Source organism: Dreissena polymorpha, chromosome 5 (assembly GCF_020536995.1).
Source record: "Dreissena polymorpha isolate Duluth1 chromosome 5, UMN_Dpol_1.0, whole genome shotgun sequence".
Taxonomy (NCBI): Eukaryota; Metazoa; Mollusca; class Bivalvia; order Myida; family Dreissenidae; genus Dreissena; species Dreissena polymorpha.
Genome location: NC_068359.1, coordinates 83,174,695 through 83,193,746, shown reverse-complemented (window position 1 = coordinate 83,193,746; position 19,052 = coordinate 83,174,695). Strand labels below are relative to the sequence as shown.

At 34.1% G+C, this 19,052-nt stretch overlaps 1 protein-coding gene across 2 annotated transcripts; it reads left to right on the top strand.

Annotated features, from left to right (window-relative positions):
* LOC127882017 (sentrin-specific protease 1-like) lies at nt 1–11,995 on the top strand. 2 transcript variants are annotated; one of them, XM_052430398.1, is made up of 4 exons: nt 1–283; nt 7,756–7,904; nt 8,493–8,616; nt 11,093–11,995. In XM_052430398.1, exons 2-4 carry the CDS (start codon nt 7,768–7,770, stop codon nt 11,165–11,167), a joined length of 336 nt encoding a protein of 111 aa, XP_052286358.1. In that variant the 5' UTR covers nt 1–283; nt 7,756–7,767; the 3' UTR covers nt 11,168–11,995. The 2 variants fall into 2 exon arrangements, with proteins under 2 accessions (XP_052286358.1, XP_052286357.1); XM_052430397.1 differs by lacking the exon at nt 1–283 and having other exon boundaries at nt 7,618–7,904.
* Nucleotides 11,996–19,052: the final 7,057 nt, after the last annotated feature.

Genomic DNA, 19,052 nt, shown 5'->3' with positions numbered 1-19,052 from the left:
TCGTATTATCGATTTTGTTAGAAACTGTGTATACAGCAGTTGAGTTGACATCCAAAAAACATGATGGAAAGTCTGTGACTTAACAAACCTGTCAAAAGTATAAAAAGGCATGTCATTGGTTAGAAATTGTCGACATTTTTTAAAGTTTGTATCGTGGACAGTTTCAAGGATTAAAGATATTACGAAACATCAGTTTATTAAAATTTATGATGATAGTGTACAGTTCTATTGAATCAATACAAGTGTGCAGCGTCAACGGAAGTAAATCAGCAATTATTTTAAGGTATGCATTTTTATTACTCATTTTACTCTATATGAAGAATGGAATCACCCTATTTTTCAAAATCAATGGTTGAAAACCCTATTTCCCAAATAATTATCTGGGGCACTGAGTTCTCGAGGACTTTTCTTAATTTCAATGTAAATTATTTTTCACCGAGGCCAATTAGCTTGTTCAAAGCTAACGACAGGTAAAATGTGAGTTGTGTCTGAATTACAAGTTGTTAAATTTTTCATAATTGAAATGTTTACAATTAACTATTTATTGAATAACTTGTCAGTGCATAATTAAGTTCTGGGATGTTATTTTCAGCTCTGAACTGCGAAAAAATTGCATAATAATTACATTGGTGGCACTATAATGAGTTACCTTTCACCTGTCCTTCCATTTAAATGTCCCTAAAGCAGACTTCCCAAACTTTGCAGAAAGAGTTTAGGCATTGAATAACACACTCATTTTAACCATGGCATGCTATTGTACAACATGTCTTGACGGAAATAATTTCGATAAAAAATATTTGCAGAAAATAATTTTTCCATTGCGAATCGTTTGTATCTTTTTATCTTTATTCTGAAATGCCCCTCTTAAGAATAATGTCATGTATAGCTGGTTTAGAATTAAGGATGATGATATGTCCTAACAGCATTTTGTCATGTCATTTACTGCACTTCTTAACCTACATGTATTTGAATATTCAGTCCCCATATAGCTACGCCCATATGTTGTGGACATTTTCATACAAGAATACAAACAGGAATATATATTGGAGTTTGCTGATTAAATTGACAGTCAATCGGAGCGTAACAGGTTTGTTTTTAACCAGAAGTGAGGAACTAAACGCAATTTGCAGGGAAAAAAAATCTCTTTATACCACTTAAGTATTTTTGCATCACAGGAGCTCTGGTGTCGTGAAGTTGAATGAGGAAACTAGTGTTGAATCTAAAACATTTAGCATCATGGACCCAAAAGTGAGAAGCCAAGTCAGACACCGCAAAATGTAAAATAATCTCTCAGATGTTTGGTCTGACAGGCTACAAAATTCTGTCAGACTGAAGGATAATTTCTGGGTTCCACTTATTAGCATACCTGATAATAGCATATTTCTGGTATTAGCATATAGAATGTCAAAGCACAGATTAATTCTTAAATTTTAATGTATTTTTCTTCTATTAATAGCATGATTTTTAACCCCAATATTCAGAATTGACTTAAAGTCTTTATAGCATAGAACATTCTCAGAATGCCAAGAAAATATGCTTTAAATCTGCAAAAATATGCTCAAATTCAAATGCAAATACCTTAGAATACAATTCCATTTGATAAATAGTTATCTTAAACATCAATGATATACAATGTTGAATTTAAATTTCACTTTGACGATCAATTATTAACAGATTTGACTTATTGTATGCCCCCAGTTGCTATATTTATGCTAAAATGTGTGTTCCTGTTAATAGCATATTCCTGTAATTAGCATAATTTTTGCTGACATGGTATGCTAAGAACAGGAATCCACTGTAGCAACATATTAATCAGGAATTATGGTTTGTATCCGTGAACTATTATTTTTAATGGTGAAAGAAAATCTCCATGGCGCGTTTTCAAAAATTCCTAATCAAGCTTGGTAAAAGAACACACAGAATAGCAAATTTATTACAGCGCCATCTTCCGGGTAAAAATGATTGATTTTTTTAATATTCCGTAAAGACAAATGCCGCATCATATCCTATGGGTGATTAAAAAAATAATGAAGCCTAAATAAAACATGCATTTATATTCTTACCATTAAGCATGTTTGAGTTCTTTTTCTATCTTACAGAAGTGTTTCCATGTGATTAACTTAAATGTGAAAATTCTTCTCAATAACTTGCTTCATTAACAAAATAAATTGAAAAATATCCTTAAAATTGCCCCAAGTGTACTGGTTTTGCGTGACATTTTATGTAAAAGGCAATTTTCAATTCTATACTTCAATAAAACTTTCAGAAATATTAGGTATTGCCATCATTTAATGAATATAAAAATGCATATGCTTTAAGAAAAATAAAACAATGCTTCTTACTTCACAACCTTACTTAGGTTGATATCTCTTGTAGCAAGTGTTCAAAGCAATGATGTTCTTGTCAATTTTGTGCCATAATTTTCAACTCTCTTCACGTATATTAAGAGGTGGCATCATAAAGTGCTTCAATATTTATAGGCAAAAAGTGTCCTTTTAACCTGTCACATGTTTTTTCTACACATTTGTACAGGTATTTATACAATTATTTGTTCATGTAAATTTTGAACAGCTGAATACTAAATGTGGTCAGAATTTGTCCCTGTCCCAAGTGTACATTTTGCAAGAAAGTTATTTTAAATTTTTCATAAGATAGAATTTTCAAGGTTTTACATTTTCTTTTTCTTCAAACCATTAATGCTTATCACTATATGTACTGAAAGTTTGATGCCAAAACCTTGTGAACTTTTTTTGCAAGACAAATATCGCATTGTCCAAAGTGTACGAAATTTTTATCATGTTTGATGGACAGGTGATAGCTTTTAAAAAACAAGAGCACCGCCTTGCGGGTGCAGACCGCTCATCTATTTTCTTTTTAAAGGTGAAGGGACTCTCATTTTCAATCACAAAGGAGGGAGGGGTGGAGTGAAGAGGGGTGCATTGTGTGGGAGTGTGGACATTTATTACATTATCTTCCAAAAATGCGAAAAAAAGGAAAAAAAATATCGGGGTGGGGGGGGGAGGTGGGGGGGGGGAAGGGGTGGGGTGGGGATTTTTGGGTGCGATGGTTGGACGGTATTTCAAACATAAAATAATAAAAATAAATATTTGTGTTTTTTTACCGTCTCAAAAAAAAAAATGGGGGGTGGTGAGGTGGGGGGGGGGTATAGTGTGAGGGTGTGGTGGTAATTTGTGAGATGATCTTAAAAAAAAAATAGGGGGGGGATTCGGGTGGGGGGAGGGGGGTGGGGTGGGGATTCTTGGGTGTGATGGTTGGACGGTATTCCAAACATACTTAAAAAAAGGGGGCGGGGGGATTCGGGGGTTCGGGGGGGGGGAAGGGGGGGGGGGGCAAGGAAGAAGTTATGGCAATTTTAGCAAAATTTAATAATTTGACCTTGAGAGTCAAGGTCATTCAAAGGTCAAGGTAAAATTCAACTTGCCAGGTACAGTAACCTCATGATAGCATGAAAGTATTTGAAGTTTGAAAGCAATAGCCTTGATACTTAAGAAGTAAAGTGGATCGAAACACAAAATATAACCATATATTCAAAGTTACTAAGTCAAAAAAGGGCCATTATTCCGTAAAAATGACATCCAGAGTTATGCAACTTGTCCTTTTACTGTACCCTTATGATAGTTTGCGAGTGTTCCAAGTATGAAAGCAATATCTATGATACTTTAGGGGTAAAGTGGACCTAAACACAAAACTTAACAAAACTTTCAATTTTCTAAGTATAAAGGGCCCATAATTCCGTCCAAATGCCAGTCAGAGTTACAAAACTTTGCCTGCACAGTCCCCTTACGATAGTTAATAAGTGTTGCAAGTATGAAAGCAATAGCTTTGATACTGTAGGAATAAAGTGGACCAAAACACAAAACATAACCAAATTTTCAATTTTCTAAGTATAAAAAGGGCACATAATTCTGTCAAAATGCAAGTCAGAGTTACATTACTTTGCCTGCACAGTCCCCTTATGATAGTTAGTAAGTGTTGCAAGTATGAAAGCACTAGCTTTGATACTTAAGGAATACAATGGACCTAAACACAAAACTTAACCAAAATTTTCAATTTCCTGAGTATAAAAAGGGCACATAATTCTGTCAAAATGCACGCCAGAGTTATCTAACTTTGCCTGCCCAGTTCCCTCATGATAGTAAGTAAGTGTACCAACTTTGAATGCAATAGCATTGATACTTTCTGAAAAAAGTTGACCTAAACGCAAAACTTAACCAAAATTTTCAATTTTCTAAGTATAAAAAGGGCACATAATTCAGTCAAAATGCACGCCAGAGTTATCTAACTTTGCCTGCCAAGTCCCCTTATGATATTAAGTAAGTGTACCAAGTTTGAATGCAATAGCATTGATACTTTCTGAGAAAAGTGGACCTAAACGCAAAACTTAACCGGACGCCGACGCAGACGCCGACGCCGACGCCAAGGTAATGACAATAGCTCATAATTTTTTTTCAAAAAAAAGATGAGCTAATAAACAAAGGCACTAATTTTCTGGAAAGAAGTACACAGAAGGGTGTAATCTCCAAGAGAAAAAGGTGGTTTCTTCACTCTGGGGGTGAACTACTCTTATTATATGGGTATGTCTCCATATTTTGTCTTCAGAACAAAAATATAAGCATATAAATGATAATGTGTGGGAAGCATATTTGACTTTACCATAACATTATTACAAAAATACTTTTCCTCTTCTCAAATTAATGTCAATTTTAATCAAAATGCTTCTCCAATAATCTTCAATGTTAGCCTGAAGTTGGTTATTAAATGTTGTACATGTACACTTGGGGCACAAAATGAATGCTTTTCTTATAAACCTCCAGAAAGTGAAAACAAACTTACATTATAGCAGAATTAATGATTGAATTTCGATTTAATAAAGCATTCAAAAGCAACTGAAAAAAAGCCAAAATAAAAGTTGAACATGGTCAAATGTCAAATATGATGGATGACAAAGTCTTTCAAACACTTATTATTAAACCACGCAGACTGTCACCCTTGTGGTACAATTCCTACACATCTAAACTAAAAACCATGTTAAAACCTTCGATAAACAACGGTACAGCACTTATTATGATTTCATCTATTTTTAATGACACATTACCAAAATATTTAGAGGATATATTGTATGACAGTGGAAGGTCAAGTAAGAGGACATCTTGTTTAATTTATAATGTTTAAAGAGAACAAGATCTAATTTATAAAGAACAAGGTCCAATATACATGTGTATAGAGAATATAATGTTTAATATATAGAGAGCAAGGTCTAAATATAGAACAGTGAATTATATGTGTCTTGTTCTGAGAAAACTGGGCTTAATTCATGTGCGGAAAGTCTCGTCCCTTATTAGCCTGTGCAGACTGCACAGGCTAATCAGGGACGAGACTTTGCGCTTTTATGGTATTTTTAGTTTGAAGGAAGTCCCTTCTTACCGAAAATCAACATGAATTTAGCCCAGTTTTATCAGAACAAGACACATATTATAGAAAACGAGGTGAAATATTATAAAAAAATATAAACATGTATTTTGTATACGGAACCATGTTCAATATTTATAGAAAAGCGTCCAATATATAGAGAACACAATATTAGATTAACTTCAAGTATAGAGAGCAATGTCTTATATATAGATATCAAATTCCAACATATAGAAGAGGCATAGTGTCTTATATTTAAAGATCAAGGTCAATGCCATAGAGAACAATGTTTAATATGTAGAGAACATCATTTTATATTTAGAGAACAAGGTATGCTATCCATTTGTATAGAGAACAATGCCCAGCATATAGATCTCCAGCATATAGAGAGCAATGTCAAATAGATCGTTATTATATAGAACAAGATAAGTTATGAAACCAAAGTCAAATATATACAACTATGTGAAATATATTGAAAACCAGGTCAAATGTATCTACAATTTGTGAAATATATGAACTATATAACTAGAACCTTGAAACTTACACACATGGTAGCTATGAGCATAATGTGCGACCCTGCACTATTTGGAATTTTGATCTGACCCCTGGGTCAAAAGTTATGTGGGTTGAGGTTGGCCCGGGTCAGAGATTTTCACTCATTTTTATGCCCCCGGATCGAAAGATCGGGAGTATACTGTTTTTGGCCTGTCTGTCATTGTATGTGTGTGTGTGTGTGTGTCCCAAAACTTTAACCTTGGTCATAACTTTTGCAATCTTCATTTCAACACCGATTCACTTCAAATTGATACTGAACCTCTCTTATGACATTATGGTTAATCTCAACTATACATGGCCCCATTACCAACCCTGGGGAACCGCGCCCACATAGGCCACGCCCACCCAAAATTGCCTTTCACTATAATTTCTTCATTTCTACACCGATTCACATCTAATTGATACCGAACTTCTTTTATGACAATACGTTTAATCTCAACTATGCCTAGCCCCATTACCAACCATGGGGCACCCGGGAGCTTTTATGGCGATTACATGTGGAAATCGGTACCGAGTTCTCTTTAAAAGTAGGGAATATTATATACTTATAGAGAAATATCAGGGTTTTTTGCAATCGCCATTTTCATTCACATTTTAAACTTAAATCGCCAGCTGAAAGATTCAATCGCCTTTGGCGATTTTGGCGATCGGAAACGCTAACATAGGCCGCACCCCTGGGTCAAACATGTGGCGTGGGGATACACATCGGCCTCTGCAGCACCATTTCTAGTTTATATTTTTGAAATCACTCATTTTTGTGTAAAGTTTAAAGAAAAAATCAAGAAAAACATATTTTAACAATGAAATAAATTTAAGTTGTTTGATGATATTTTCATGTATTTCAACGTTTCCAATGTCCAGATAAAAACCCTATTTGTACCCATTGAAAACCTTTAAAACTTTTATTTTGCATTGTTATTTTGTGTTGGGCTTGAAGAAAAAAGATCGATCTGTATGCAAATGTTTACATTATATCTCACAATCATAACAATTTCCAATTTATCGACAGTGGTGACCGGGTTTTATCATTATTATATGTTTATTAGTGCTTGTGATCATATTTCAGATGCCCAGGGGCCTTTATGGTTGGGTTAGGGAGGGGTGCTCCCTCCCTTCCTTAATTGATTTTTAGCTCCACTGGCCAAAGGCCAGCGGGGCTTATGTCATGGTCCTGTGTCTGTCATGCGTGCGTCCGTCCGTGCCTGCGTGCGTCCGTCCGTGCATTAACTTTTCCTTTAAACATCTTCTTCTCCTAAACTACTGGTCCAATTCTGATGAAATTTCTCAGTAATGTTCCTTGGGTGAACCTCTTTCAAATTTGTTCAAATTATGCACCTGGGGTCAAATTTGACCCTGCCCTGGGGTTACAAAATTGAACTTATGCTTATATAAGGCCTATATTGTGAAATCTTTCAAAATCTTCTCATCCATAACCATTGGGCATAGGGCTATCAAATTTGGTATGTAGAGACATCTAATAGTCCTCTACCAAATTTGTTCAAATTATGCCCCTGGGGTCAAATTTGAAACTGCCCCGGGGGTCACAAAATTTGACATATGCTTATGTAGGGTCTATTTTGTGAAAACTTAAGAAATCTTTTTGTCCATAACCATTGGGCCTAGGGCTGACAATCTTTTGTTTTATTGTTAACTTAAACTGTACTTGATTCTAGCATGCCACTATACTTCTTTGAAGTAATTTGAGCAAATTTCTCACTGTTTAGTAATGTATACATTGTTTAAGGTACATTATAATTTCACATTTTGTAGGTGGACTTCAATATGTATGATCTACTTATGCTGCCACAATGTAAAGGCAACAATCACTGGGTTTTGCTGGTTGCAAGTGTTATGTCCAGGACTGTAACCATTTACGACTCGTTGGGTGGAAACAACAAGGCCTTGTTCGATTTGTTCTGGTCAGGTTCAAAGCTGTAATTCATTTTTTGTCTTACCTGCTTGATATAGCAGTCACAGTAGCAGTTGGTGTATGTGCATTTTATGTGTGTCTCTGAGCTTATCCAAACTGTGATTCGATAATTGAATATGCCATTTTTAATATAGCTTTCCACATATGTTCTCCATGTTGAGAAGCTGCAGCGCATGCGTTAACAAGAGATCAAAGGTCACATTTAGGGAGCTTTTTTGGCAAGTTCCAGTTATCATTCATCAGGCAATATACCAAACAAGATATTCAAAAAACTTTGTAAATCTTATTTGTTTTTTATATTTGGATCTTTATCTTAAATATTGACTTGTAATGACCACCAACACTTTAATATTATAGGCTAAATATAAATTTAAGCTTGCTTTCTTAGTTCATTCTTATTTGTTATTGTGTCCTATCTCTCACACTTATGTTTTTCAAATAATGTGTTAATAGATTTACATATATATATATATGTTTGAAAATTGATTACCAAAACAATTTGGTATAGATAAAGTACCGCTTAAGTATATAGGCACATGATTTTTGTTGATTTTTACCAACAAAATATTTGTTGCAGCCAGTTCATGTGTCAACGAGCGCAGATTGTGAAAGATGGCTTGGAGAAATTCAGTTCAGAGTTCAAAGCGCCACCTTGCAACAAACAGCGCCATGGAAACAGCTGTGGAGTGTTTGCATTGATGGTAATAAATTAGCTTTATATTTCTATATAGGAGTCACTTTGTCGTACTGTCGGTCGGTCTGTCCCGAAATTTCATCCGATCTTCACCAAACTTGGTCACAAGTTGTATCTTGATGATGTTTAGGCCAAGTTTGAATATGGGTCATGCTGGGTCAAAAACTAGGTCATGGAGTCACTTAGTGTGTTTTAAACCGAAAGTTTGTCCGGACCATAACTATGCCATTTATCGTTAGATTTTAAAATAACTTGGTACATTTGTTCACCATCATGGAACGGTGTGTTGCGTGAAAAAGTATGTCGATATCTCCAAGATCAAGGTCACACTAGGAATTCAAGGGTCAAATGCTTGTCCGGGCCATAACTTTATCATTTATTGTGAGATTTTAAAATCATTTGGCAAATTTGTTCACCATCATGGGACGGTGTGTCGCGCGAAAGAGTTACTTCAATATCTCGAAGGTCAAGGTCACACTTTGAGTTCGAAGATTAAAAATGGCCATAAATGAGCTTGTCTGGGCAATAACTATGTCATTCATTATGAGATTTTAAAATCATTTGGCACATTTGTTCACCATCATTGGACGCTGTGTCGCGTGAAAGAATTACGTTGATAACTCCAAGTTCAAGGTCACACTTTGAGTTTAAGGGAAAAAAAGACAATAAATGAGCTTGTCCAGGCCATAACTATGTTGTTCATTGTGAGATTTTAAAATCATTTGGCACATTTGTTCACCATTATTGGACGGTGTGTCGCACAAAAGAATTACGTCTATATCTGCAACGTCAAGGTGACACTGTGAGTTCAAAGGTCAAAATTGGCCATAAATGATCTTGTCCAGGCCATAACTATGTCATTTATTGTGAGATTTTAAAAATACATGGTACATTTGTTCACAGTCATTGGACAATGTGTCATGCGAAAGAATTATGTCGATAACTCCAAGGTCTAGGTCACACTTGGAGTTCAAAAGCAAAAAAATGGCCATAAATTTGGACTGCATGTCATGCTTAAGAATTCAAGAGTTCAAAGGTCGAAATGGCCATAAATGATAATGGCATTATCATTCATAAAAATCGCCATAAATTTGATTCTCTTGTTTTGTGAAGACAGCATGCAAAATAATCTGTGTCAATGCGGCACGTGGGGGTATTTGTCACGTCTGTGGCAAAGCTCTAGTTTGCTTAGTAAAGATCTGCATTAACTTGTATTCAACAAAATAATGAGAGAATGTAGAATATAATCTTCGAACCTTTCTGTTGGTGCATTGGTTTTTAGAGCCTTGCATTTTCTTTTAATTTATAAAGGACATGAAATTCCATATGTAATATCATAACCTGAGGATCAAACTGTGTTATAGAGTCCCACTTTTGTCAAATAACCCTGAAAAAAGGTTAAACAAGAAGATTACTCATATTTTAATTTATTAATGTGTCATATAATGGAAAAAAGCATTCTTTTTGCTCCATTATATTATTTTGTATGAAAAGTTGTTTTTCAGTGTCTTAATGTGATTGTATATTTATGATGCATAAAACATGAATACGTTTCACTGTTAAACTATCGTTCTTGCAATTTTATTTTCAGAAATAGTATTTTTTGTGAACACTTAATCTAGTGAATATATGCTTTTTTTTGCAAAAAAATGTTGTTGTTTTTATGTCCCCCACTATAGTAGTGGGGGACATATTGTTTTTGTTATGTCCCCCACTCCACTATAGTAGTGGAGGACATATTGTTTTTGCCCTGTCTGTCTGTTGGTCTGTTGGTCTGTTGGTCTGTCTGTCTGTTTGCGCCAGCTTTAACATTTTGCAATAACTTTTGCTATATTAAAGATAGCAACTTCATATTTGGCATGCATGTGTATCTCATGAAGCTGCACATTTTGAATGGTGAAAGGTCAAGGTCAAGGTCATCCTTCAAGGTCAGAGGTCAAATATACGTGGCCAAAATTGCTCATTTTATGAATACTTTTGCAATATTGAAGATAGCAACTTTATATTTGGCATGCATGTGTATCTCATGGAGCTGCACATTTATAATGGTGAAAGGTCAAGGTCAAGGTCATCCTTCAAGGTCAGAGGTCAATTATATGTGGCCAAAATCGCTCATTTTATGAATACTTTTGCAATATTGAAGATAGCAACTTGATATTTGGCATGCATGTGCATCTCATGGAGCTGCTCATTTTGAGTGGTAAAACGTCAAGGTCAAGGTCATCCTTCAAGGTCAGAGGTCAAATATATGTGGCCTAAATCGCTTATTTTATGAATACTTTTGCAATATTGAAGATAGCAACTTGATATTTGGCATGCATGTGTATCTCATGGAGCTGCACATTTTGAGTGTTGAAAGGTCAAGGTCATCCTTCACAAGGTCAAGGTCATCCTACAATGTCAAACATCATATAGGGGGACATTGTGTTTCACAAACACATCTTGTTTAAGTTAAGTATGAATGACTTTTACTTTATTTCCAGACTGCCAAATGTTTGGTCATGAAAAAGCCTCCCACAATGTTGCGACAGGCCCATGATTCAGTTTATCGAGACTAGTCGTGAGACGCAGACTTCTGATTCATGGAGTGCGGCAAACATATCTGTGTGACTCGATCACTCCACTGTAAAGACCGGCACGGCATTAAAATGGATATTATCAATATGTTGTTGCTCGAAAATATGTTTTTGTAGCAGGAAGTGCTTAAGGCTCGATTAATCTGAGAACTCAACAAAATATTAATAAAATCCTTCTGTGCCTTTTAGTTCTGAAAACAGAAGTAGCCAGTTGGTATTACACATCTCCTAAACAAGTACAGCACAATAAAACTTAAGGTTTTATAATCCTAAATTTTTATAACATCTTTATATCCACACAAAAATATTGATGATTGTGGTGCTCAGATTGCAAAACCACCTGTTTGGCAAAAATAATGCAGATGGTTAGATTATGATAAGTGCAAGAAAAAAAGAATAACTCTGGAGATAATAATTGATATGATAATCATTGCTTGACAGAATCACAACTGACCTAGATATTTATTTATGTATTGGTGTATTTTTCAATGAGTGCCTTAAGATTCCAAAAACATATTGACTTAAAATAAATAATCCCGATGGCGTAAATGACTTATCATTTCATGTTCATGAACCGGTTTTAAAATACTTTGTAGACTTATCTGCCTGGCGGTGAGGACTTTTAGAACACCTGATAAACTTCAACTTTATTTTCCCTAGTTCAGTAACCGACTAAAGATATGCTAACATAATACTGATGACTGATGAGTCTGTTGAGTCTTATATATTCATTGCTACTTAAAATATTAAGTCTATTTCAACGTTTAGACCATTAAAAAAGCGAATTCGTTAAATTGATATCCCCCGCCAAATAAATTTTGATTATTGATGGTTGCAGAACTAACAGAAAAGTTTATTTGAAGGGTTGTACCCTTATCTCACTTAATTCAAAGTAACAACAAAAAAAAAACAATTGGCAATAACTCTTATTTAAGAAAGTGTAGGGTTATAGATTTTGTGCATGACACCTCTCCTCATTGATATCTTAACATCCATTAAATTTCATCTTTAAATCGTGTATAGTATCTGTGATATAGTGCTGTAAAGTAAAATCAGACATGTACATATGTACTAGGGTTATGATTTCTTGTGCATGGCACTTATTCTCATTGACAATTATACACCCATGAAATTTCATGTTGAAATCTTATATTTATAGTTTCTGAGATAAAGCCCTGAAAAGTTACATCAAACAAAATCAACAAAGGGCAATAACTCTTATTTAAGAAAGTGAAGGGTTGTGGTTCTTATGCATGGTTCTATAAATGAAATATAGCCCTGAAAAGTTACATCATAAAATAACAATAACAAGAAAGGGCAATAACCGTTATGTAAGAAAGTATACGGTTATGGTTCTCGTGCATTGATAATTATACACCCATGAAGTTTCATGCTAAAATCTTGTATAGTATCTGAGATATAGCCCTAGTTACATCATACAAAAACAACAAAGCGCAATAACTCTTATTTCAGAAAGCGACGGGTTATGGTTCTTGTGCATGGCATCTCTCCTCAACGTAATGCATGTACATCATCGATATATATAACATTTAAAACGAAAATCTTTTTAAAATTCAAATGTTTGCATGGTGTTAGAACTACTGTTTTGATATCTTTGTTGTGAACAATGTGTGTAGGTTCAACGTCCGAAAGAAAGATGTCCGAAAAAAACTGCAAGCTGTTAAAACGCGAAATTAAGTTGAATTGAAACAGCAATGCGTTAAATATTATTTTTCATCAATCTGACATTTTTCACGGCGACTAATCGGAGCAATATCACGGGGGTACTGTGAAAATCGTCAGATCTCACGCTAACGATCTGACAATATTGACGCTACACCTGTCTATTTCGATTCCGTAGAGATAGCTAATGTCGTCCGTGTGTTAGCTCAAATTTTATTGGCTGACGGGTTCAATGGCTTATTCTTAAAATAATGCTGCTCGAGCAGCATATTGCTGCTCGAGCAGGAATTTTGCTGCTCGAGCAGCAATTAAATGCTGCTCGACCAGTAAATTGCTGCTCGAGCAGCAATATGCTGCTCGAGCAGCATTTAAATGCTGCTCGAGCAGCATTTTTTTCTGCTCGAGCAGAAGTTAAAGTTTCGACCCCTTTGGTGCGCCATACCTATGCATGTCAAAATGTAAGCGAAATATGTAAACAAAGTAGTAGCCTGTCAGGAATGTTTGAATTAATGAAGAAAATCATGTATTGATGTAAGTTTATTTAAGAAATGTACAGAAAATATGCTAAATAAGCAATTGCGATATTTTTCTCAGCCACATGATTGTTGATAGTTTAATATCACAAAATGAAAGTGAAAGTAGAACTGTCAAAAATGACAATCTGTCAATGTGATGTTTTTTCTTGCACGAGAGGGCGATTACACTCAATGTGTTCACATTTTTTACCATAGGCTTTGCCAATGACCTTTATAGTATTGGTGGCTTTGTTATTATTTATTGCTATCATGTAACTTCATGATTGTGTGCATGTTTACATTACACAAAGCATAAATACTGATATAAATATACTGATTGAGCTTATAATATACTGTTAACCATAGCCAGGTCAATTGAGTAAATAAAATACATTTTTTTGTCCTGATTTCATGAAGACTTGAGATTTTTATGCACATTGAGTATCAAGATATGGGTTGATCCACAAATGAAACGTTTTTTTGATCTGTGTTCGGTGCGGGCTCTTTTTCCATGACTGTGAAAGTTAAATTTTCATGTGAAAAGGATGTCAATTTTTTGCTTAAGTTTTTCATGCAACCATTGAATAAACTAAACTGCTCTGCATATTATTTGACATATTGATAGGTGTTTGTTTGGTGATTAACAGGAGATGACCAGGGTGCCAGAGAACAGGGATACACATTTGAGATCTGGTCAGGGCTTCATATAAAAGTGGTTTAATGGTAAACATTTTATATCTGGCCAGTGCTCAAGAGAAAACGACTTATTGTGTACATTTAAGAAAATTTTACCATTTAAAAATGTTTAAATACGGCTTTTTTTTTGTTATTCCATTTTTTATTTCCATCGTAATATTTTTATTACATAATTGCAGAACATATACTGTATGAAATACATAGTTTTTAATATATTTGTTTCACATTTTTCTCGATATAATTATAATACAAAGCATCAGTGAAGACTATGGTTGGTGTGAATAAATATGTTTTAAGTTTCACCAACATGGAATAGAATCACAAAGTTACATAAATATATGGATAGAAAAAAAACAACTAAAAATTTAAAAAAAGGAAAGTGTATGTTGCTTTTGGGTAGGTGTACCTATGTTACAAATGTCCAGTGAGTATAAAATATATGTAATTTATTTTGTGTTGTCGCTATTAATTCCTCGAGTTTAATTCGATTATTAAAAAAAGATACAAAAGCATCTATTTGCGGTGTTGCTTTTTCCTGTTTGCATTTAAAGATAAAGTATTTAGCCAATCATATTACGGAGTTTATAACGTGTGCATTTTTGGAGTCAGCTATGGTGAAATTACAGAATGATATTTTTGACAAAATTTAGTTCAATGTTTTCTAACCTGTTTGATCTGTTGTCAATAAAGTTTTTGATATCCATCCAAAATTTTTGAATGAGATGACAATCCCAGAATACATGAATATTCGTTTCTGAGTACATATTACAAATATCGCATAAGGTTGACGGAACAAGATTGCATTTACGTAGGTAAGTGTTGTTTGGTAAAATGTGCATGAGATATTTATATTGGAAATTTCTAAGTTTGGTGTCAATAGTTAATTTAACTGATTGACTGAAGATAGTTCTTTGTTTAAATACGGCTTGACTAAGGCTCTTTATTTATCTAGCATGAACACGTGTACTATATCTTTTTAACACTAAAAATAATATTTAATGTACAAATGTAATCTACCAATGTGTACAGATACTACTTAACAATTATTTGACTGTATTGAATGTAGGAACTAGCTAAAATATCCAGGGGGTGAAATATTCATTGCCTGAAGTTATGACGCTGGGGCTATGTATATATCTTAAAACACACTGATTAAAAATGTAAAACAATACAATGATACAACAGAGGGAAAATCATCCCCTCAAAAACAACATGATACATAATTATGTACAATATTTTTGGATCTGGATTGGTACACTGCAGGACCTTTAGGTATGCGCGCTGCGGGAGAGAGATGGGAGTGACTTACCGTACATTTTGCATTTAATTTAATAACTGAAATTCATCACTGAAGTAACAGTATGATCTCATTTGATATAGATGTACATGATTGTATCAAGCAACATTATTAAATAATTGCCAGTATAAAGTAATGTCATGATTTCAGTATCATTGAAATGATTTCAGCCAAGTTTATCATAAATATACATTAATTTTGTAAATACTATCAATATAAGTATACTAGATGCAAACATATTGGAAAAAATAGAGTTTGATATACTGTATATAAACAGTATCAACCATTGCAATAGAGACATCTGGTGTGCCTACGCACCAGCAGACAAGTCAAATGCCTTCTGACTTAGTGCATTTTACTACTTATAACATCTAAATTAGTTACAGATACATGTTTACATTTGTATGTGTTTGAAAAATATATAATCTTAAATGACATCATCTGACCATGCACGTCCTAGATTTCAAAATCAAGGCCCTGGTCTGACACAATAGTAACATTAACGTTAAACTGTTACCAGTCTTCTGAAATTAATTTTCATTGAACTATGTAATGAAATCTAAATCGAGCACTGATTTGTCTTGTTTTAAAACAGTCATAGATCAGTTGTGGTCTCTTGGTAATGACTCAATTTTTTGCTTACTTGTCACAATCTTTAAACTTTCCACACTTCTATAATAGCAAATCTGGATTTAGGTGATCTTCAATGGTGCATTTACACTTTAGCTCTGTCACAAGAGTGCTGGTAAAGTCAAGTCACATATTTCAATATAGGTCATGTCAAACTCAAAGTGTCAAAGACAAATGAAAGATGCGTTCATTAATTATTGTCCCCTTGTTTACTACTGCTGTAACTTTTTATATAAAATAACTGATGGCCATCATGTGAGAGAAAATTCACATTATCTTAGTATATCAGGTTTAGCAGCCTTTAAGATAACACAGTTGGCTAGTTTTCAATGTCGCTTCTGGGAATCAAACCCGCAGCACAACCATCTGCAATCAAAGACGACACTCTACCACTAGGCTTTTAGGAAGATTCTGAAATTTTTCGATCCCTCGTCGAAGCAACCAAACCAAAAATTATGTCAAATATTGCCGACTCGGTTATATTGAGTCAGTTCATGAGAGATAATGGAAGATGCAACATCTCTCACGCCCCCTAGCATCGCCTTAAGCAGTATTCAATTCTCAACAAGAAAGTGCTGGAGTCATTGATCCTGAAGGGACCAGAAAAACTACACTTGATTAATGTTCGTAATAAAATCACTTGATTAATGATAATACTATTATTTGAGCCAGGTCACAGGGAAAGGGCAGTCTAACCAGTATCCAATTAAACTATTTGTTAATGTCAGAAAACCAGAAAACCGCTTTTAAGCAAACAGCTTTCAAGCGACTGCAGGCTGATCTGGATCCAAACTGGCCACAATCGCCTTAATGTCTCTTTTACTGTGACACATTTCATTTGACTTAAAAATGATATTTAATACTAAAATAGAAAGAAGAAATAATACAAACCCGTAATATGAGTAAAGACTTTGTAATCAATGTTTTCATGACAGCTTGGTGATCTTCAAATCCCATGTGATATCTTGATATCGGGTATAATAGTCATTCAATTAATCGCAAAATGCTCGAATACAATTTACAAAGCAAAATGTGACTTAAATTGAAAACTAAGGCCAGCATTTTTTGTGTATTACGGGATATGTTTCTTAATTGAGTCGGGGGGGGGATGAATAAAAATAAAAATAAAATCATGAAAAGTGAGCAGTCTACCAAAAAAAAAAAACTGTCTAAACTGATTATTTTTTATTTTTGAAAATTTAAAATTAAGCCAATTTAACCTTATGTATACTTGCATTAACCTTTAAGTGTTTATATATCTTATTACACTGTTGTAGATGCTTTTATAATAATAGTAAATACATTTTTATATATATTTATATGTAAAAGCATCTTTCGCATGTATTATACTATATTGCTTCAATAGAGACCATTAACCCCGCCAGTTGTGTAGTGTATTATAGTGATCGTTAAACTTTTGTTGAGTGTTGATCATATCGTTATGAGGTTCTCTTTGAAGTTTGTTCAAATCATGCAGAAAATTTGCCCTCGCTAGGGGTTACTGTTTTGCTTATAAATATAAATGATATAATCATTCTCTGAAACCGCAAGGCAATTTGGTTTGTTGCGTAGCATGCCAACCATATAGTGGTTCTTTGCTAAGTTTCCTCAAAGCATGTCTCCGTGGTCAAAACTGTTTGCGCTTCAGAGGTCAACTGATGTATATAGATTAATGTCTTTGATAATCCCTAACAACACAGACACCGCAAGGTTCAGGGGTTCAATATTTGGTGTGTAACATGTTAGTGTTTTCTTCTTCTAGGTGTGATCAAATCATACATTTGGAGTTAAAAATAGCCCGTCCTTGTTTAACATGCTTAATATTTACTTATATAATAAAGAGTTAAACAATATTATTCTCTCAAAACGCATGTGTTAGGTGATAATTATTTTGTATGTGACATTGTATGGCAGTAATCTTCGTAGGTTTTGTATCATGTCCATTGGCTTCACATTAGCCCCAACAAAATATTGAGGTAAAAGACACAATACAACCTAGAAACCTAGATTTATTTCATTGAACATTTTCTTAAGTGAAAGCCGTATAAAGAATTAAATAGCACATGTAGCAAGGATTTAAATTGTACTAGTAGAATGACTCTGCTGACTGTATATAACTTACTCTCCAGATTAATTATATATAGAACACAACTTTTGAACTATGTAATTGTATATTTTAAAATATTATTTTATTTTAAAATTTCGTAAAAGACTCACAGTATTGTCAAAATAAAATGGTGTAAACTTTTGCACATATTATTTTGTTATTCTCTTATTCACAGTTTAAGTTCAAATGAAAATTTCTATGGAATGTGTTGTCTGTATTATTTTAAGGAGAACCAGCAATAACATGTTTTGGATATATGATAAACAGAGAGAGCTTTATAAATGTGAAGATAATAATAACCCTTGGAACAAATACATAGAGCCGATTGAGCACCAGGGCCCTTGCTACACTTTGGGGGATTGGGGCCGGGCCCTCAGAGGGGGGAATTTCACGTCGTTTTCAGCGAAAAGGGGAATTTTACAAGATCTTTTCACCAATCATTCAACACTTAATATTGCTCTATTTTAATGTAATTTACATAAATATACATTTAATCAAAGGTTTATAGCAAGATACCAGCTGGCAACATATATAAGTAAAAAAAAAAAAAATTTGTTTGTTTTCGAGGGGGGAATTTTTAGGTAAAGTACGGAAAAAAAGTATACTATTTTATACGGACATACGAACATCGGGACCCAATGTTATTTTCTTCAGAAGCTTTGTTGCATACTTTTTTTCTAAATAAAGAATATATATGGGTGGGTGGGGAATGGGATTATTGATGCAAGTACCTGTGGTTCAGTCCTCATGTTCATTATAAAGAAACGTAAAGTAGTTCTTCTTGGACATTTTCGGGATGTTGATTTTTATCTATAAAAATATTACAGCATTTGCATTTTAATAAATACGCATATTTATTAAACCTACCAAAAACTTTTTAACACACCGAAAGTTATCGATGGTGACACCTCTGCATCATCTGCAAAATTCATCATTATT